Here is a 21390-nt window from a genome sequence, read left to right as displayed (position 1 = left end):
CAAAATGAGCCAAATTAAAATTTATTGTTTGGTTCGGTTTTTTTAATAAAAACAGCCGATTTTAAAAAGTTTGGAATTCGGTTAACTGTTTGTATTTGGAGGTTGTAAAACCAAAATAACCAAAAAAATTGACCTAATCGAATTTTTCAAGAGAATTGAGGATTTTTTGACTTTAGATCTAAATTTTTGATTTTTTTATAAATGTGTATTTAATTTTGAAAATAAATCCAAACCAAATTTTGAAATACTTTTCCCTATCACGAACTCTGATATCACTGTCATTAAACCGAACCAAACCTATAAATTTTTTGGCCAAAAACAGTTTGATATTTGGTTAAAAAAAGTCCGGTTCGGTCGAAGATTACGGAAAATTCCGCATCATCGACTTCGGTTGATTTGGAACAGAAAAGAACCGAACCGACCATGCTCACCCTACAGCCCGCAAGCAAATATCTATTCACCCTTCATCCACGTGTCACTTAGAGATTCGCACACCGCCCAATCTCACTCTCTCTCTTTCCTTCTCCTCCATACTCTTGTACACACTGCCACTCTCTTCTTCTTACTATTAATTCTCACAGTTCAGTGATCAAAAATACATCTTTTTAATCAAAGATTGAACCCCATTGTCATACAGTCATGGCTAATAAGTCTCTGTTAGCGCCGTTAGCTTCTTCAACAGCACCCACCAAGCATTATTCCTTATACCCATCTCACAATTTCCGTTGCCACTCACTTTCACATTCCGTTAATTCTCCAAAGACGCTTTCTGTTGCTCGTTTCAAGCCTCATTTCAATACCCAATTGTCGTTTACTTCGCTTCACCATCGCCGTTTTGGTCCTGTGCCTGCTCTTGACTCTGATGTTCCCCACCCACTTCATCAGGTATTGTAAAACAATGAAAAGATCTCATTTTTGTGATAATTGAATGGAATTTTATTTTGTTGGTTTGATTTTGTTTGTGGATATTGCATAAAGGGTTCAGTTGATGTGAAGAGCTTGGAGAGTTGGGATTCATGGACTGCCAAATTTTCAGGAGCTGCAAATATCCCATTTTTAGTGCTTCAAATGCCTCAGATCATTCTAAATGCACAGAATTTAATGGCTGGCAATAAAGCTGCACTTTTTGCAGTTCCATGGCTCGTAAGTTCATACAGGAACAAACAAGCAAATGGTATAAGCGCTGCGCAATAATGCTTAGGTCGTGGTTCATTTTTTCTTTTTGATAATTGGGAAGGAGGAGCGCTTAGGAAGAATAGAACCTAGGACCTTGGCAGAATGCTGCCCAGTGCTTATATCATTTGAAGTATAACTCGTTGGTAATTATTCCTAATTTGGTCAAGGGTTTTCTGTTTTTAACTTGATGAGAGGTTTTGAATGCAGGGGATGTTTACTGGGTTGCTTGGAAATCTATCTTTATTGTCTTACTTTGTGAAAAAGAAAGAAAAAGAGGTAATTGTGGTGCAAACGCTTGGGGTGATATCTATTTTCATTGTAATTACTCAGCTGGCAATTGCAGAAGCTATGCCTCTACCGCAATTTGTGGTTACTTCAGTCGTTGTGGCTGCTGGTCTAGTTTTGAATTTCCTCAATTATCTTGGCAAGCTTAATGCTGGCGTTTGGCGGTTTTGGGAGGATTTTATTACTGTTGCTGGACTTTCAGCTCTTCCTCAGGTGATGTTTTATAGTTCGTGGTGTTTATAATCTGTGTCTATTGTGATGTGTATTTCGGACCTGGAAGTGAACGTTTTAGTCTGCACTTTGACAAATTTGTGAATTGAGTTGCAGGTCATGTGGTCTACTTTTGTCCCGTATATTCCTAACAGCATCTTGCCTTGGACAGTATCATTTGTCGTAGCTCTTGCAGCTGTTATAATGGTAAGCTTGTAAGATTTCATCTGTGCTTTCATTAGCAAGACACGGCGATGCTCATATATTAATATTAGAGATGATAAAATTATTACTGGAGTCTCATCTAACAAATTTAAGTTTTTGGATTGAATGGCTATTTAACATAGTAGACACAAAAGGTCTAGATTTTGATTTTTGGCAATTCCCATGTTGTAAAATCAAACATTTCAGTGCAAGGCGAAGTAGCTATTTGAAAAATGTTACACTAATTAGGGTGTTCTATATCTTGGGAGTCCATCATCCTGTTTGCCTGAGTGTGTTAGACAGTTATACTATAAACTTTTCGTATCTTCCATTATTTTATCTTTGTTTGTTCTCTTACATCGAGCAGTAGAGATCTGAAAATTCAGCACCCTTTTAGACTCACAGCTGCTAAAATATGTAGGCAAGGACAGGTAAGCTTTCGGAAAAAGGAGCTAAATTTGTTGGAGGATTATCTGGATGGACTGCAACTTTTCTTTTCATGTGGATGCCGGTTTCACAGATGGTAATCTCTGATTTCTCCCAGTTAAAATTTTTACCTTACTGATTTTGCTGTGCATACATCTCTGATCAAGACGGGTGCTTTCTATCTTTAGTGGACAAATTTCCTCAATCCTGAGAATATTAAAGGCTTATCAGCAATCTCAATGCTGCTTGCTATGATGGGAAATGGACTAATGATCCCTCGTGCACTCTTCATCCGTGATTTCATGTGGTAATGCCATTGTCCTGCAAACAACCTCTCAACCTTTTAGTGTTTCACATCTAACCTATATTCGTTTTAATACCAGTGTTTTAACAAGTTTGAGTAATTAAGCTACAATCTTCTTCTGTTGGTTTTAAAATCCTGAAGCATAATTTTTATCCTGCCTCTGATAAAAGCTAATAATTCTGGAGAGCACCGCATTCCTAGAGCAGCTTGAACTGTATAATCTCCCAAAATGTTCTTTTCAGTCTTGTACACAATTAAATAACAAATTGATTAATTTATAATTGGTAGTTCTTAATGTTATACCTTTGTTTGACAAATTAGTATTTTATGATTTTACTGATGTATCTCATTGACACTGGCACCTTCCCGCACTCCCAATGAGAGTATTAGTAGTTTTGAGTAGGGCTTCCTGTGAGAAAAGGAAATGTGTCTTTGATACTTACTAGTCCATGCATTTACTATTCATTTGTTAATGATGCCGATTCTACTGTGTTGCAGGTTCACTGGTTCGACCTGGGCTTCACTCTTTTACGGATATGGAAATATTTTGTGGATGTACTGGTAATCCATCTTTTATCTTCTGGTTGCATTTATTTTTTCTTAGTCTAGTGCAGAAATTTGAACGTTCGACTGACAATTACGGGAATTTCAGTCTGAACAGTATCAGCAGGGAATTTTTTCTGGCAGCAACGATTGGTTTGGTTTCATGGATAGGTTGACCTCTATCCTTCTGCAGTCCATACGAAAATTTGCATTAATAGTATTCTGAATGACTAATGCAATAATTCTTAACCAAATCCGACATGTTTTTTTTTCATTTTTAACAGGAATGGCTTTGTGGAAAGACACTGTTGTATATGGACATAGCTCGCCTTTGACATCTTTGAAAGAGTTGGTTTCTGGCTCATCTTGAACTTTAACTGAGCCGCCATGAAGTTTCAATGATATTAAGACTTAAGACAACCAAATCTCAAGACTCTGCTTATGCACGAAGCATTAAAGTTCAGTGACACTATCAACCGGACAGTGCTAGTCATACGCTTGTCTTGCCAAATTGAGATTGTAGTTATTAGAGTTAGATTATTTTTAACATTGAATGCATTTCATTTCAAGGCTACGATATACAAGAGTGAAATAATGCCAGTGAGATTTGTATGATCTATATTCTTGGAACAAAATGTCTAGTTCCTATCAATCTCAAAGTCTAAGATGAATCAATACTATTTAAATAGATCCACCAAAACATTAGCTCTAAGTCTAACTAATTGTTCATTTCTCTTCTTGATTTTATATATCGCTTATTTCCATGAATATCCATAGTTCTCTTGTATCCTCTCTAGAAATTTCAGTGTCAGCTTCTATTTGCATATGTATATGAAATCATATAGCTCGGGGTTGTCTCATCGATCACAGAGTTGTCTCATTATAGCCAGTTTTCTTGAGTCCGGCTGCTGCTGCTGCAGCTGCTTCCTCCGCTTCACTTTGAGGGACTTCTAGTGCACTACTATGTTGCACAGAAACGAGAATGCTGAAATGAAAAACGGTAAAATTATTAAATAGATTATAAATAAAAAGTTTCTAAGTTGCAAAAGCGTTTCCGGAAACGGAGAAAGTAAATGCCGAAATATATATAAGACTTGACAAGTTGACGCGTAAGATAAATGCAATATGATATTTTAACTCAGAAGCAAGTACAGAAAAAATATTGGAAAAATGTTTCAATAACTTACCTGTCAATTCTGATGGGGACAATCAAACAACATCTACATCTAAATCTTAGATTCTTAGATGCGAAGGTCTCCGAGTTGTAAAATACGATATAGAAGCCTCCACAGATAAACTTATCACGTGTTAGCTGCGGAAAAACAATGTTAAGATGGGAAAAAAAATCCCATTTTGCTTGGGATAATCATCTGTAAGCTTTAATAAGATAAATTGTAAGAAAACCCGATCTTTTCATATAATAGGATAACTTCGCCATCAGATATCCAACTGTTCAAGTCAACATTATGAGGAACAAATGAAATGGGCGCACCTTCTGAATAAATAAGCAATAAAACTGTCCAGCAGGAATCTATGGTCATAGAAAACCAAGAGACCTGATTAGTTCAATGTACCATGAAATCACCATCAAGCAATAGGAAAAGATGCTCACAGACTATGCGCCTGTCTCCATTTTCCATCAATCTGCAGCCCGCTTTCCATCTCAAGCTGGAAGTGCGACACAATTTTGCATTCATTCCGCAGCACATGAACATGAGATATCACAGACTTAAGTACGAAGTTGAGAGCCAGAGGCAGTGCTGCAGAGATAATTGCAACAGTTATATAATGATAAATATGTAAAGCACAATCTAAAGCAATTAAAAACAAGCCAACTACTCAAATACATCACTCACCTCAGAATAAGATGATTTTATATTCATAGGGCTAAAAAAACAAAAGTTCGTTGGAAACTGCAATTTGCATTTTAGTAAGAACAAAATGACATGTCGACTACATGAGCAAATGCACAGAAAACGAAGTTCATAAATTACTAAATCATGGGTGAACATAAAATGGATCCAAATAATCAAGATACTGATTCTGGCTATTGATTAAAATAGATCAAACTATAGTAAAGAAGAAAAAACCAGAAGCATTTATGAAACCTTTCACCACCTAACTCTCTCTTACTGTTAGTCATAAAATTCAAATACCTAACAGAATAAGAAACAATATTTTAAAAAATCCATACCAGTGCACTCTATCTCATGCATTTGAGAGCATCAATAGAAAAGAAGCATCGGGTATCAATGCGGCAATACGCATGTCAACGGGCACAGAAAAGGCAGGCTGTGCTTGTCCTATATTTTCACCCCTCCTGTAAGGTACTTTCTATATTTCATTTAACAGCTTCTCAGCATCACATGTATCTCCTCTCTAGAAAATGTAGAACTGATACAGGCGATAGAATTTTTGCTTGGGATAAACCCTTTGTCCTTCATTTCTACTATCATATTTTTCGCCTCAGTTCGGTGTGTCTTTTTTTCTCTCCTGTCTAGATCTGCGCTTTTAGATGAATTGCACCATCCACATATTAATATATCATAGGTACAACAATTTGGGGCTACACTTCTCACTTGCATCTCATTTAGAAGCTCTCTTGCCTGGTGCATCTTTCCCGCCTTAGCAAAAGCACTGATTAGCACATTATATGTGCTAGTTTTCGGAACAAAGCCTTGAGCAATCATTTTACAGTACTGCTTTATGGATTCTTTCACATTGCCAATCCTGGCATATCCAGCGATTAAAGTATCGTAAGTTGAAGCATCAGGGTCAAAGCTGCTTTCCTTCATTTTGTCAAATAATTCATTTGCCTCTGCTATCAAACTGGCTCTTAAAAGACCACCTAGAAGGAGATTATAAGTAGTAATATTTGGAGAAACTCCTTCATTTAACATGTGAGTATAAGTGGCTAGAGCTTTCTTGACATGACTGCTTTCACAGTATCCACGAATCAGGGCATTATAAGTAATAGTGTCGGGTAAAAGTCCATATCTGATCATGCCATTCAACACTGAAGTGGCTTTTCTAGTCATGCCTAGCCTGCACAAGACAACAATCAGATTGTTGAAAACTTCTTGATTGACCTTAAGTCCCATATGAACAAGTTGCTCATGCATTTGTAAGACTGCTTCAGCCTTTCTACTTTTTGCAGATGCATTAAGAAGAGTCCTATGGGTAACCAGGTTAGGGTGAATGCCCCAACTCAACATTTCATTCAGAACATTGATTGCTTTTTCAGTCTCACCAGCTTCTGAAAGCCCTATTACTAGGATATTGCATGTTATGGAACTTGGCATTATGTTGCAGCTTTTCATCTCATTCCACAATTCAAATGCATCGTCTAATTTCCCACGCTTGCAGTATGCACTAATCATAGTATTATAACTAGCACAGTCTGAAGCCAACCCCATTTCTCTAATTCGAGTATAAACAGATTTCGCTTCATAGTTGTCGCTTTTCAAGAGACCATTCATTAGCACATTGTATGCAACAATATCAAATGGTATATTTTTCTCCGTCATTTCTTCAAATATCTTTAAAGCAGCGAACTTATTTCCCACCTTGAAGAAGGCATCCATTAGAGACGTGTAGTTAACACAGTCAAGTAACAAGCCCCTGGAAACCATATCTTTATGCAATTCCTCAGCTTTATCATGTTTTCCATCTCTTTTCAGCTTGTTTATGAGAACATCAAATAGAACATTAGTCTCGTCCAATCCACTCAATTTCATCTGACTATAGAGTTCAATAGCAATATCTTGTTTACCTGCCTTGCTATAGCCATCAATTAGGGCAGCATAACTATAGGCATTTGGCATAATATTTCTGTCTAGCATCTTCTTCATAATGTTTATCGCTTCATCTAGCAATCCTTTCTTTGTATAGCTATTTATAATAGATGAATAAGTGACAACATTTGGAATTATATGTTTCTCCTCCATTTCTTGCAAAAGAGACTCCACCCTTTCCATGTAGCCTAACTTGCAAAATCCATCAATCAATGCCGTGTAAGTAACAACATTTGGAATAAGATTAAGTTTTGAAAGATTCCTGAATATGTCCTCTGCTTCCTCGGGCTTACCGGACTTGAAAAGTCCGTCAACCAATGTGGTGCACATAATTAAATCAAAGGTAATTCCACGAATCAACATTTGACTTTGATAGGCAAAAGCTTCCCAAGAACGCCCTGCTTTAAGTAACGAATCAATTAGAGTAGTATGAACAACATGATTGAGATCCACACCCATCTCTTCCATCTCACTCAACAATTCTTTTGCTTTGAATAAATTCCCTTCCTTGCAAAGGCCATTCACAATGGAACTATAAGTAACTACATCAGGCAAAAAACCATTTTGAATCATTTTTGCACATAAAGAACTCGCTTCCTCGAGCCCATGCTGCTTACAGTACGTGCTTATGACGGTGGTGTACGTGATAAGGTTTGCTTCTAAACTGAGATTCCCATCTTTAATTTTTCTATCACTAGACCCCAAAATTTCATCAAGCAGATTCTTAGCTTTATCAAACTCACCAGTTCTGCAAAACCCATTAATCAAAGTATTATAACTAACAATATCAGGCAATACACCTTGTTTCCTCATTTTTTCGACCAAGTCGAGCGCATACCTCATTTCTCCTACTTTACAATACCCATCAATCAAAGTATTAAAACTAACAACATCTTTACAAATCCCCCCACTAACCAAACTATCCATAACCCGCTCTCCGTAATTCACCAACCCGATTCGACAAAAACCTTTGACCAATAAATTACAAGTAACAACATCAAACAAAGTACCATTCTTTACCATAATTGACAACAACCCAAAAGCCTGTTGAACCAAACCATGCTGACAAAACCCCCAGATAACTGTATTATAACTAACTGTATCAACCTCAATATTAACATTTCTAAGCAAATCTAAAGCTAAAGCTAAATCCCCCATTTTACACCAAGCATGTACCAATACATTGTGAGTAAAAACATTAGGGAACACTCCACAAAACAACATGTCACTGTAAAGATCACATACCTGAGAAACCAAACCATAGGCATTGAAATGGTAAATAAGTTGATTCCAAAGGGGTAAAGTTGGAACAATGGTGTGTTTCCTCATGTCATGGTATGACTGTGTGGCTTTTGAGAGGCGGCCACAGGTTAAGTATAGGTGTATTAAAGTGCAGAAAAATGAGGCGTAAAGATTTGATTTTAATGGTGGAATTGTGTTGGTGTGAATGTGATGGAAGTGAGTTGAGGGTTTTGAGGGTGTTGGGTATTGGTGGGGGTTTGGATTGGAGGGAGAAAGGTGTTTGGTTGGTGAGAAAGTGGAGGATTTGGGGAGAAAATTTGAGGGGAAGAGGGATTCTGTTCGGTTCTTTAAATGCTTTAACATAATTCTACACACTCTTGGTTTTTAGTTAGAGTTGAATGGTTTGTGTTTTGTTGGTGTGGTTTAGAGCTTTCATGGCTCTCTGTGTTATTTCTGTAGGACTGGGGGAGTACGAGTAACCAAGGAAGCAATCAAATCAAGGGAAAGAGTAAACGATGTCGTTTTTGACGTGAATAATCTTTAGGTTTTAATTGTGTGAAACACTCCTGAGTTTACTTAAATAAACAATTTGATCACTAATGTTTCCGAAATTAACACTAACAAATCTATTATTATTATTATTACTATTGTCATTGCTGAAAAATACATTAACTTAAAGGTACTATATAGATTATTGAAGAGTTTTATAAATTAATTATGTTTTTTCGAAAGTTAGTAATATAAAATCACTATTTTCCAAACTTTTTTAAAGGCTTAATAACCAAAAAAAAACTCCACCTTTTAATCCCTTTTCAGTTGCACCCTGACGTTGCAATATTGGCAGTTGCACCCTAATTCGCACTTTTGGGTTTTAATTCCACCCTTAAAATCAAATTGGACTCTTTTTTACTCGAGAAAAGTTCATAAAAACCCTTATAAAATACTCGTTTGAACTATTTTCCACATAAAAAGTTAAAAATGGATGACTTATTTTAATTTTTTCCAAATGGAGAAGAGATCAATTTAGTACTTGAGGGTGAAATTGAAAACCAAAAGTGCGAATTAGGGTGCAGCTGACAAAATTACAACATCAGGGTGCATTTGAAAAGGGGCTAAAAGGTGAGTTTTTTTTTTTGTTAGTAAGTCTTTTTTAAATCTATAACCGGTTTAAAATCTGGCGAATTTGAACTAATCAGGCAAACAAACTGTGATGTAGCAAAATAATTTTGAGAGTTAAATTACAATAAAAGCACATCTTTTCAATTTTATCATTACTTTTCAAAATTTTCGTATATATTACAAATTCTTTCATTCAACCTTTATATATGGAACCTGACGTGTTTTACCACATCACTATTTATTTGCTCAGTCAGTTTAAATTTGTCAGATTTTAAACCGGTGATAAATTTGAAAAAATAAAATACAACTGGTGGTCAATTGTGATTAAATTTTTGGTAATTTAATAGTATGTGATTAACTAATGAGAAACTCTAAAGGAAACAATAGGCACTAAAACATAAATAAAGACAAATAATAAGGGGCTTTGAAGCATTTAATACATTTCTCTTTCGTCCCCAACTGCTTCAAGGGTTTAGAATCAAAGAAAAACCCTAACACCTCCTCATTTTCCATTTCTTTCAATCTCGAAATGATCCATTAACCAATCAACCAAACAAACAAATGATCCCAAAATCATGGTCCCGTCTTCTCCTCTATCAATCCCTAAAAAAACCAAGAAAGCCACCTATTCCTCAACTTTCCCGGGAAATCTCAACTTTCCCACACTTTCCCACTCCCCAAACACTACCACTTCTCAACTCATCTATATCCCATTTCTCCACATTCCGGGCCCCCTCCAACCGCGCCGTTCAAGACCTCCTGGCAGAGCTCGAACGCGAAAAACAGCGAGAAAGAGAGGCGAAAAAACGAGCTGGACTTGATGCCAAGGAAATTGATCAAGAAGATGAAGAGGATTATTTGGGCATTGGCCCAATTATTGAGAAATTAGAGAAGGACAAGCTCAAGCCTGATAAAGGGCAACCCAACGAGCCTCCGGATTCGGACAGTGAGGCGGATGATGAATGGTTTGGTAGAGAAGCTTCGAAAAAGAAATTTGATCTGTTTAAGAAGAAACACGAGCGGCATAAAGAGTTTCTTGACAATTTTGTTGCTTCTGGTAGTTTGATTGTATTGCTTTTATATGTTATTTTATTGTGATTTTGATTAATTGGACTAATTAGTTGTGATTGTTATGTTAATTGATTCGCAGAGACACTTGACGATGCGTTCAAATGGATGAATAAAATCGACAAGTTTGAAGATAAGCATTTTAAGCTTAGACCTGAATATAGGGTTATTGGTGAGTTGATGAATCGTTTAAAAGTAGCCGAAGGGAAAGAAAAGTTTATTCTTCAGCATAAGTTGAATAGGGCAATGAGGTTGGTTGAATGGAAGGAGGCTTATGATCCTAATAATCCGGCTAATTATGGAATTTTTCAGCATGCGAAAGCTGGGTTTAATGTTGATATTATGGATAATGCTGGATTTGAAAAAGAGAAACAGATGATACAAGGTGAGGATGATGACGATGATGTGGAGGAGTTTGATGACATGAAGGAAAGAGATGATATTTTGATAGAGAAGCTTAATGCTATTGATAAGAAACTTGAGGAGAAGTTGGCTGATTTAGATCATACCTTTGGAAAGAAGGGGAAGCTTCTGGAGGAGGAGATTAGAGGTCTTGCAGAGGATAGGAATTCCTTGACCGAAAAGAAAAGAAGGCCAATGTTTCGGAAGGTATGTGATATTGTCTCTTGGTTCATACACGTCTCTTATAGCTTCATATAATTAGGGGTAGATATTTCGTAATTTAATTATGAGATTCAAAAGTTAAGGGAAATACTTGCTCAATGCTTACTGCTTATTCCTTTGTCTGTAAAGTGACTTTGGCATATCAAGGAACAAATTCTATCTGCTGCATTTTCTATTTATACATTTCCTTTTACGGTGCTTCCGTGCTTAGGGCTTACTGCTAACTACTTGATGACTTCGCCAGTAACTTTGGCTAATTGAAGAACAAATGTTTTCCACAACATTTTGTCACTACATTTAGCTTATTTTAAATTTTTAACTTGGGAGTTTTTCTGATACGGACTACCTTAGTTTGAACTTTGTTTCCAACTGTTTTTCAGTTTTTGGGGTTATCTGTAGACTGTAATGTTAAGAACATTGTTATTTCTGTTCCTATATTAATGAATTCCATTTGTTCCATCTTCTATTCTGGATATCACCAATTGAATTGTTGAACTATCTAGTGGTTGATGTGTTTGAGACTTTTAGGTCATTTAGTTAAGCTGTTAAAAACGCTACTGTGTCCTCCAAATTGTGCTTATGAATTTGTTCTGTCTATCCGTAATTTTGAAACAAGTCATCTGCTCTGCTGCTTTTTAGTGGACAGAATTAACAAGAGGATTTTATTGGTATGATGATTAATATTAGATAGTCCAATTTTATTGTCGATTATGCCTCGTCTTCTGGGATTTTCAGTTGTTTGAGGACTGTTGATTACTAATGAAGGTATTTGATATCTATTGTAACTCTGGTTTATACTTAAGAGTTAAGTTCTGCTCACTTGCTTTTCTTCTAATAGCTTTCAGTTTTTTTTTTTTTTGGATCTTACATGGGTTGCCCTATGTAAGAGTAAAATTTGGAAAATTGGCATTGGCAGTTACTAGAATTGATTTGTTGATATCAGTATTTAGTAAATTCATGTTGGTCTGCGAATGCATTGACCAGTTATTATGATTCACCTATTTACTCAAATTGTTATTGAATAATTGCAGGGCTTCGATATCAAATTGATAGATGTCAATCGAACTTGTAAAGTTACAAAGGTATTGTCGCCTTGTCTTTGAATTCCCTTTGACGTGAAGATGTTCTGTGCCTGATGCTTTCTTCATATTCTTAAATTTTAAATTTCTAGGGTGGACAAGTGATCAAGTACTCTGTTATTTTAGCTTGTGGAAATTATCATGGTGTTGTTGGTTATGCTAAAGCTAGAGGCCCAGCTGTTCCAGTGGCTATGCAAAAGGTAATGTTGTAGTAGTTTTCTCATGATAGTACAAGTCATGTGGCATGAATATTACTGCTATATGCTGTGGTGGGCTGTTCTGTATTTCCAGGCTGCAGGCTAAGTGTCTTTTAATGTTGCAGAGAATATGATATCTGCAATATTACTGTATTAATAGAATCTACTGGATATTTGATTTCACATAGTATGCCTGCTATTCTGTATTACATGACTGCCTTTTCTGATTCATGTATCAATGTTACTTTAGTTGAATCTTATTTCTTGATTTCTTTTGTTTTTTCATTCAAATATCAAAACTCTATCTATGTTTATTAGAAAAAGAGAATTTCTCTGGTGCAAAAGATGAACTAGGACTAGATCCAAATGAGTAAACCTCATTTGAGAATGATTCCGCCAAATTCGTAGTTTAATCAAGAGATGTTTGTTCTGACGATCTTGAGTAGATATGTAGATAAAGATTTAATAGAAGTAATACTCTTGCTAATTCAAGTCGGGTAAAAGGTTTGAAATCCTTATTTTTGCTGCTGTTTCAGACAATGTGTCTTAATACGTCAGTATATCAATGTCGTTCTTCCTTTCTTTAGCTCGACTTGTTTTATGGACCATACCATAATATGTTTCCAACTTCTTTTTTATAACTCATTATGAGTATTACCTTTATGGATCTCTGCCATATTACATTCTTTGCTAATACACATCTTACATACTTTATATGTGTTTTGCATAAAAAAGAATGACAATATTTTAAACTTATGTTTCTAATAACAGGCACGTGAGAAATGCTTTCAAAATCTCCACTATGTAGAACGGCATGAGGAGCACACTATTCCACACGCAATACAAACAACTTATAAGAAAACCAAGGTAAATAATTGTAGTTTCTTTGTCTACATGGTCTGTTATTGTCTCTCAACCTCTATCTCAATATGCATATATTGATTTACTGTATGCACAACATGCTTGTACTCTTAGGGGCATTTAGTTTGAGGTGGGGGAATTGAGAATGAGAATGGAAAAGGAAAATGTAAATTCTTGAATATTGATTGGTTGAATTAAAAAATCGGAATGTTATTGTCTGTAACTTCTGGTGTAGTAAACATTAGTATCATTACTGTTTTTATCATTTTATAAATGAAATGTCAATTTAACTTGTTTGACTATTTGACTTGAAACCTAAAATAACGAGAAGAGTGATGCAGAAATCTTATGTCCATTCTACGATGATTTCACAATGATCAAACACGAGGAATGAGAATCATTTCCATTTCCCTTCAATTGTAGTGAACGGCTCCTTATTGTTTTCTTCACTTCATTTTTTATTCGTTTGTTACTGTAGGTGTATCTCTGGCCGGCCTCAACAAGAACGGGCGTGACAGCAGGGAAAAAAATTGTCGAAACCATTTTGAGTTTGACTGGTTTTAAAAATATCAAATCTAAGGTAATGTACTTCTGACCTGAATCTGCCTCACTTGTTATTATCCTGTAATGAGTTTTTGTGTTAAAAGCTTGAATCTATTCTCAGGTCATCGGCTCTAGGAATCCTTATAACACTGTTAAAGCTATTTTTAAAGCTTTGAATTCTGTAAGTGATGCAGCCTGATTTAATGGAGATATTTTCCTTTCCGTGCTGCATTTAATTAACCGATTTCTTTTGGGCTATTTCTTATTGTTCTATATTTTTCAGATTGAAACTCCGAAGGATGTTCAGGAGAAGTTCGGCAGGGCTGTAGTTGAGAAGCACTTGCTGTGATGACACCATGCTTTCTTGGTACTTTAATACTCATTTGCAAAATAGAGGAGGAAACTTTTTTATTTTTCAATTCTCCTTTTGATTTTTTCCTACATTTGATTCCTTTTCTTTTCTGAACAAGGTATATTTGGTACCGTCATCACCGCTCCCTCAGCTTTTTGCTTTTCTCAGCCTTCATTTAAAGAATACAACTGGTTTAGTTTAGAATTGTTGTAGCAGTATACAGTAGTATTTACAATGGGTGCAAAAGTATTTTGCTCATCACAAGAAATAATAGATGGTTTTTTTCCAATGATGTTTTAGACAACTGGATGGGATAGTGTTGCTTGATTATCAAGTTTCATGCACAATAAGTTAGCCTTGACAATTTTAGACACCGGCACGAAGTTAAACGGATTTGAATCCGATGTAAACGGATTTGGATCATAAACGGCTCAATCAGTTTATAATAGGATTAATATCGTGACTATACAGATTAAACACGTCTAATCCGTTTAATCAAGGTGTTTATACGCGCTGTGCTGTGTAACTCGGTGTTATAAATGTATCATATATAAATTTTACTTATCAAACACGATAATATAATTTATACTAGTTAGTAATTTATATATCTAAAAGTAGGTGCTCATTGAAAGTGAAAAAGAAAAGAAAAAAAGGAGAAGGCTACTTTTATAATAAGGAATTATTATATGCCAGTGCCAGCAGCCAATGGAATATCCTTTCTTGTACAGTGAGTAAAGTAATTTGTATTATAGTGAAGCAGCAGATCCAGCCACCATGTCGGCCAAGCTGCTCTACAACACTGAGCACTCCATTGTTTTGTATTAATTCTCCTGCTAATCAAATTTACGTTAGTGTTAGCCTATTCTTGAATTAATTTGCAATAAAGCAAATCTTAATTAGTTTGCAGTAATTAATAATTAAATGAAACGACAAGCACATTCTAAGCTGCCACGCATCCCAACGTAAGTGCAGATCTGATGTTTAATGTTAGAACTAGAAATAGACATCCACACAATTTCCCTCCACGTGTCCTCCACCGATCATTCCATTCTTTCCCATATAAAACGCTCATCTTCCTCTTCTCTAACATTTCTACATAATAATACAATGGTGTCATCACCGCCTCCTTCCGCGGGTTCCGGTGGCCGTAGAATCCAGCTGATCCGACCAATTCTGGGTCTGGGTTTCTGGGTACAAGGATTCAGGTGCTTTCCTTGGATGGCTGTCAATTTCTTCTTAAAGGATGGTCTTAATGTGGACCCTTCTACTCTTCAGCTTCTTCAAAACTCTGCTAATCTTCCTATGGTCGGAAAGCCTTTCTACGGCGTCGTTTCTGATGTTGTTTATTTCTCCGGCCAGCATCGTATTCCTTATATTGCCTTTGGCGGTCAGCTTTTTTTTCTTTTCTTTTCTTCCTTTTTTGTTGTTTTGTCTATCTTATGTTTTGCTTTCTTGAAATCACTTTTTTCTTTAATTATTTTAACACGAACTTTTAACTTTGGCAATCTAATTTGAAATATTGAATAATTTTCTGATAAAAGGTAATGACGTGGATATCATTATTTCTTTAACAAAAAATTGTTCGGTGTTCTAAATTATAAAAAAACTAGTTGTTCGTGTTTTAAATGACTAAAAGTTGAAAGATTGAATTAAAATTATAAAATACGGAAAAGTTCATAATTTGCTTTGCAATTTATCCATTTTAGATTCAAGATACAATCTCATCAAATTATGTATCTACTTGAAGTTTTGAATAATTTATATCCCTAAAGAAATTCACCATTTTGGTTATTGTTAGAAAATTTCGCATTCAACTTCACACGAAATCATGACTAAAACTTGTCTGTTGTTACAGCTTTCTTGCAAGCATTTTCATGGCTAGCTATTGCAATTCTCCCACCGTCAAGCCTATCGATCTTCTGCATCAGTATATACCTTCTACTTGGTAATCTCGGTGCTTCGATAGCTGAGGTTGGTAACGACGCTATGGTGGCAGAGATAGGAAAGCAGCCATCAAAAAAATCGCAACCATCTTCATCCTCTAGTGAGCTTCAGTCATTTGTTTGGATTGCTTCGTCTGCAGGTGGTGTTCTCGGAAACCTTCTTGGTGGTTTCGCTATTACTAGATACTCGTCTCAAGTTATGTTTCTCTTTTTCGGTTTTATCCTTGCTGTTCAATTCTTTATAACAATATTCGTCAGAGAACGTTCCCTTAATCTCCCCAAGAGTTCTTCGAATATCGGGATCAGAAAACAGCTTTCAGAGCTCTGGTCTGCAATGAAGAAACCCAATATTGCTTACGCAATATCATGGTTGTTTGCTTCTTCTGCTGTAATCCCGGTACTGGCAGGAACAATGTTCTTCTATCAAACAGAACATTTGCAAATTAATTCATCTATATTAGGGATTTCTAAGGTTTTCGGCCAGGCTGCAATGCTTTTATGGAGCGTCATCTATAACTGCTACTTGAAAGAAGTTCCTGCCAGGAAAATAATTGCAGCTATTCAGGCAACAATGGCAGTGTTCATGGTTTCTGATGTGTTGTTCGTAAAGGGAATTTACAGAAATATGGGAGTCCCTGATTCGCTATATGTCGTAGTTTTCTCTGGTGTTTTAGAAGTTTTGTTCTTTTTCAAGATTCTCCCTTTCAATGTAGTAATTGCACAGCTATGCCCGCCAGGATGCGAGGGATCCCTGATGGCACTAGTGGCGTCTACTATAGCCCTTTCATTCATAGTGAGCGGATATCTTGGTGTTGCACTTGCATCCTCTATTGGCGTCACCGGAGATGATTTTTCTGGTTTTCCACGAGCGCTGCTGATACAAGCGATCTGTACACTTTTGCCGATTTATTGGTCTTATTGGGTTCCGGATGACAATGAAACTCTGAAGAAGAAAGAGTAGTGATAATGTTTATAGAAATTGAGAAGATGACTGATTTTTGTTAGGTTGGTAAGAACCATATATATATATAGATAAATACACCCATTTTTTTGCTTAAACATTCATGTACCAATAAACAAAATATTAGTTGTAGATGCAGGTATTTCCATATAAGATGATTCCTTTTTACCACTGCAGTGTAGTGTTCTGGAGATAATTCCATATATCTACTTTAAATAGCATCAGCAGATTGAACCAGCTGCTTAGGGCAAAAAGGTCAATAGTGCAATACCTATGTTGCATCGAAATGAAAATGCTGAAACAGTAAACAGCAAAATAATATTTTTAATAAATAGTATAAATTTTAGACGCAAGTTCCAGAAGCCTTTTTAAAATCGATAATAAACTATACATTCGACATGTTTCGGTGCAACATAATGTTACACAAGCGCAATTTACCAAATCCTGTGCAATAGATGACAGAAGTTATGTGCACCAACTGAAATAGTAAGGTAAAGAAACTTGACATAAAAATACTCAGCCGATATCATAAAATCGAACTTTAGTCATGAAGAGAACTACGTTAAGAGGCCATTAGTTCATCGGGACATAAACCATACTAACAGCACAGCCAGAGGCTGAGCATTACAAAATGTGTGCACAACAACAAGTAATACACTTCCAAAGCTAAATAATACACAAAAGCATACTGTTACCGACTTTCAGACGCGGCCATCCCATAGGCATTCTGAGTTAACCTTCCCACCCTTCAACAGAGACTCAATTTCTTTCGGTGGATTCAGACGTAGACGTTGAGCACGCTCAAATCGATCTACCCGAGTCATCCCGAGGCATGGCCCGTACGCCATGTTCATGTCAAACTGCCTCAAAACTGTTTCATTTTTGCCATAATCTTCTGTTGAATCAAAAGAAAACAGCACAAAGGAAACTGTTAATCAATGCACCAAATATAGTTTCAACAAATGAGCTGAGCGTTATTTCGGTCTCTAAACTTAAACTTATAAGTCGAGGTCAATTACCTCACACTTAGCCATCTCAATTTATTATAAACCATATTTACTAATTTTTCATCATTAACCCCCAAATTATACAAAAAAAAAACCTAAAAATATTAAAATCGATAAAAACATTTACTAATATAAGAACACATCTATCATATCAATAAAAAAAACGACCTTGAAGATCAAGAGCACCGCCGTGAGTAACCAAGGCGGCCGGTTGAGCGATATTAGAACCGATAGCGGCGGCGTGTTTGGTCGGCGATTTCTTCCTGGATTTGGAAATCCCGGTCTTGTTGGTTTTCTTTTGCCTGTAGAAGCTCTTCATGTCGTTTGATGATGCCGTTGCCATTTTTGCCCTTTTTCACTAAGTAAAGAAATTCAAAATTTGAATTTGGTTCAAACTCTCCAGAGAAGGAAGATGGGGTTAGGATTCTGTCTAAATGGAATTTGGTTTTGGGCTTTTTGGTGTGAGCATTTGGTTGGGCTGAAATCCACAGTTAGACACAATGGATCGACTTGATATCTATTGGAATTTTTACAAAATAATTCTAAAATTTAATGAAAATATCTAAAATTAATAATAATTATTCCACGTGGCGTTGTCCCATATCATTTCTATAACAAATTAATAGAGTGTGAAAATTATTAAAATCTTTAATGATTGTATATTTATTATGAAAACAATTCTAATATTCCATATTGTGAAAGAACAATTGGTATAATTGGAGCTTTAATAAGTGATTTAGATTTTATGAAAATAACACAAAATGTATATAGTTTTTGATGGTTGTTTTACAGTGTTTTTGTTGTAATTTATTTTATTTATTTTTTTTATAGAAGAAAATTCGTATAATTTTTCTAGTAGTGATAAATAAATAAATTAAAATACTTTTTAGAAATAAAATCCTCTAATGCAAATAGTGCTTTAATATTTTAAGATAATTACTATCAACGTTATGTGATCAAAATTGTTATTTTTTTATTCAAAATTTATTATTACTTTCGGATAATAAATTTTTAAAATATAAAAAGAAACAATAATTTTGAATTAATTACAAATATTTTTATTACTAACCACTACAATTTAACTTTTTTTATTTGGTATTTTCGATATATATAATTTTGGGTTAACCATAAAACTAATGAAAAAATCACTTAATTTCAAAACTACACTCTAAATCTAAAAATTTCATTTTATCTAAAAAGTAAAAAACAAATATTTTTTACGCTTTTAGTTTTTTCTGTAAAAAAATACATCATAATATATCGCCGATATATCTTCAATATAACTCTGATTTAAAATTAAACAAAACGAAAACTTTTAAATGTTGGGGATTAGGCACTCAGGGAAAATTATTCTTACAAAAGGCATATTTATTTGAAAACTTTGGCCGTTTTAGACCTTATTTTCTGCACTCCCACTAATTAAAGTAAATGACAATAGTGGATTTTTTTCTTAATTTTTTTTTCTAAGATATAGTTTATTATGAACATTCAACTTGTAAAGAGTGCAAGTTACGTAACAAAGAAAATATATACAATCTTTCAAAGATTAAAATATAAAATAATAAACAACAATAAAGATATAATTAAAAAAATCGAAAAAAAAAATTCTAAACATAAATTCCTGAACTTTAACACAACAATTCCGTTGAGAAGTTGTTTCGATATTTTCCTTTCCCGATTTGCCATTCAATCCGCTTGATCCGTTGAAACCTACTATTTCCGATCTTCGATCTTTATCTTCATTTAAACTCTAAATAGATAGATCCATACCCTTTTAATTTCTTAAATCTATAAGACTTTAAAATTAAAATTCAAACAAACACTAATATTTCTTGTGAGATCTAAAAAATCTAAGTAAAAGGGGTATACAAGAACTGTAAACTTTATCCCAACAAAAAAATTAACAAGACCCCAATTAAAAACTAAACTTTAAAATAAGGCTTATTGAACTAAAACAAGTAGATTTATACTCCCTCCATTCCACATTATTTGACGTTTTAGGGTGTTAATGAAATTCCAAAATGTAAAAAAGACTCTCTCTCTCTCTAAAATTTGGTGCTCTCACTTCTCTCTTTCTCTTCATTTTTTTGAGGATGGGAGAGGATGATCTTTCCGACTAGCCGGAAAATCATCTTCTTCCCGCCCATATTACTAGTTTTTCTAGATCTACTTGTCTAATTCAATAAATTTAAGAATAAAAGTTTAGTTTTGCCTGATTTGGGTTTTGTTTTTGCTTGTTAGCAATAAAGTTTAAGTCTTTTTTCCTCCTTTGTTTATATTTCTTAGATCCACAAGAAATTTTAGTGTTTGTTTTAGCTTTAACTCCAAAGTATTGTAGATCTAAGAAATGAAAAGGATATGGATCTATCTCTATAAAATTTTAATGAAGATGAAGATCGACGATCGAAAATAGTAGGCTTCAACGGTTCAAGCGGTGTGATTGACAAATCGATGCAAGAAAATTTCAGAACACCCTTCCAACGATTTCGTTGTGTTAATTTTGGGAATTTATATCTAGAATTTTTTTTATTTTTCGATTTCTTTTACTTGTATCTTATTGTTGTCTATTATTTTGTAGTTTAATTTTTTGAAATATCATATGTAAGTCTTTATTATATGACTTTCATTTTTTATAAGTTGAATCTTCATATAATTAACTCTATCTTGAAAAAAAATCCAAAATGTATGACGTTTTAAACATTTCAACCTTTTTGGACTTATATAACCTTCCTCTTTTTTTCCACTAATTAGGAAACTTTTTCTCTTTCCTTTACCTGTACATGTTCTTCTTTCTTCAAAAATCAAAGACTCAAGAATGTTTTTTCTTTTTTGAAGAAAAATTCAGACCTTTATTTTATGCCCTCCTTAATTCCTCTTCCTACTACACAACTAAATTTTTTATATGGAATTATCTTCTCCTACCTTTTAAAAGATGAAGAATTTTTTTTAGAGAGAAGTGAGAGCACAAAATCATAGAGAGAGAGATTGAGAAAAAAAACAGAGGGAGTAAACTTTTAGATAGAAATTTTTACACTCCATCATTTATAACTACACTCTAATTTTAAATGTAAATGAGTTTATTATCCTTTATTTAGAATCTATCATCTTTAAATATTTCACATTAGTTTTTATAATTACGAATCATACTTGTTTCAAATAAATTTTGTCCCTAAATTTTTTCAGGTCAGTGTATTTACAACAAAATATTCATAAACAAAATATAACAATCATACTTTAATATAAAAAAATTAAATTCAAAATATTTGAAATTTTATTTTTACTGAGTTATCTAAAACTTTCTTTTTTTCCGTAAAATTTGGAGTCGAGAAATCATGAAACGCACCCGAACATCTCAACTAGGTTGACACCCTCTTAGCGTATACATCATTTTCCTCGCTACCATCAATAAAATTAAAATTAAAAATATATAGTCTGAATACAAAAAACTAGAA

At 34.5% G+C, this 21390-nt stretch overlaps 5 protein-coding genes across 6 annotated transcripts; 3 read left to right on the top strand and 2 right to left on the bottom strand.

Annotated features, from left to right (window-relative positions):
- The first annotated feature begins 483 nt into the window (after window positions 1-483).
- Window positions 484-3916, top strand: LOC126671963 (maltose excess protein 1, chloroplastic-like). The gene is made up of 9 exons (XM_050365809.2): window positions 484-885; window positions 979-1143; window positions 1384-1674; window positions 1789-1878; window positions 2297-2398; window positions 2490-2608; window positions 3104-3166; window positions 3258-3319; window positions 3433-3916. Exons 1-9 carry the CDS (start codon window positions 640-642, stop codon window positions 3516-3518), a joined length of 1224 nt encoding a protein of 407 aa, XP_050221766.1. The 5' UTR covers window positions 484-639; the 3' UTR covers window positions 3519-3916.
- LOC126671962 (pentatricopeptide repeat-containing protein At5g14770, mitochondrial-like) lies at window positions 3741-8659 on the bottom strand. The gene is given in 6 exon segments (XM_050365808.2): window positions 3741-4133; window positions 4336-4460; window positions 4553-4679; window positions 4761-4908; window positions 5343-5526; window positions 5529-8659. Coding segments are annotated over 2 exon segments (3063 nt in total). The 5' UTR covers window positions 8548-8659; the 3' UTR covers window positions 3741-4133; window positions 4336-4460; window positions 4553-4679; window positions 4761-4908; window positions 5343-5482.
- A 1094-nt stretch (window positions 8660-9753) lies between these two features.
- Window positions 9754-14316, top strand: LOC126672045 (uncharacterized). 2 transcript variants are annotated; one of them, XM_050365935.2, is made up of 9 exons: window positions 9754-10360; window positions 10454-10980; window positions 12027-12077; window positions 12167-12274; window positions 13043-13138; window positions 13611-13712; window positions 13797-13856; window positions 13959-14042; window positions 14146-14316. In XM_050365935.2, the coding sequence occupies exons 1-8, from the start codon at window positions 9865-9867 to the stop codon at window positions 14022-14024; spliced, it is 1506 nt and encodes a 501-aa protein (XP_050221892.1). In that variant the 5' UTR covers window positions 9754-9864; the 3' UTR covers window positions 14025-14042; window positions 14146-14316. The 2 variants fall into 2 exon arrangements, with proteins under 2 accessions (XP_050221892.1, XP_050221891.1); XM_050365934.2 differs by having other exon boundaries at window positions 13959-14316.
- A 318-nt stretch (window positions 14317-14634) lies between these two features.
- On the top strand, window positions 14635-17102 carry LOC126672046 (probable folate-biopterin transporter 7). The gene is made up of 2 exons (XM_050365938.2): window positions 14635-15414; window positions 15883-17102. Exons 1-2 carry the CDS (start codon window positions 15012-15014, stop codon window positions 16929-16931), a joined length of 1452 nt encoding a protein of 483 aa, XP_050221895.1. The 5' UTR covers window positions 14635-15011; the 3' UTR covers window positions 16932-17102.
- A 330-nt stretch (window positions 17103-17432) lies between these two features.
- Window positions 17433-18359, bottom strand: LOC126672047 (uncharacterized). Its single transcript, XM_050365939.2, has 2 exons — window positions 18107-18359; window positions 17433-17826 (listed from the first exon to the last, which is right to left on the bottom strand). Exons 1-2 carry the CDS (start codon window positions 18279-18281, stop codon window positions 17633-17635), a joined length of 369 nt encoding a protein of 122 aa, XP_050221896.1. The 5' UTR covers window positions 18282-18359; the 3' UTR covers window positions 17433-17632.
- Window positions 18360-21390: the final 3031 nt, after the last annotated feature.

This window comes from Mercurialis annua, linkage group LG3 (genome assembly GCF_937616625.2).
Source record: "Mercurialis annua linkage group LG3, ddMerAnnu1.2, whole genome shotgun sequence".
In the NCBI taxonomy this organism is placed as follows: Eukaryota; Viridiplantae; Streptophyta; class Magnoliopsida; order Malpighiales; family Euphorbiaceae; genus Mercurialis; species Mercurialis annua.
Note: the sequence above shows the minus strand (reverse complement) of the source record. Positions and strands in the feature narration are given on the sequence as shown.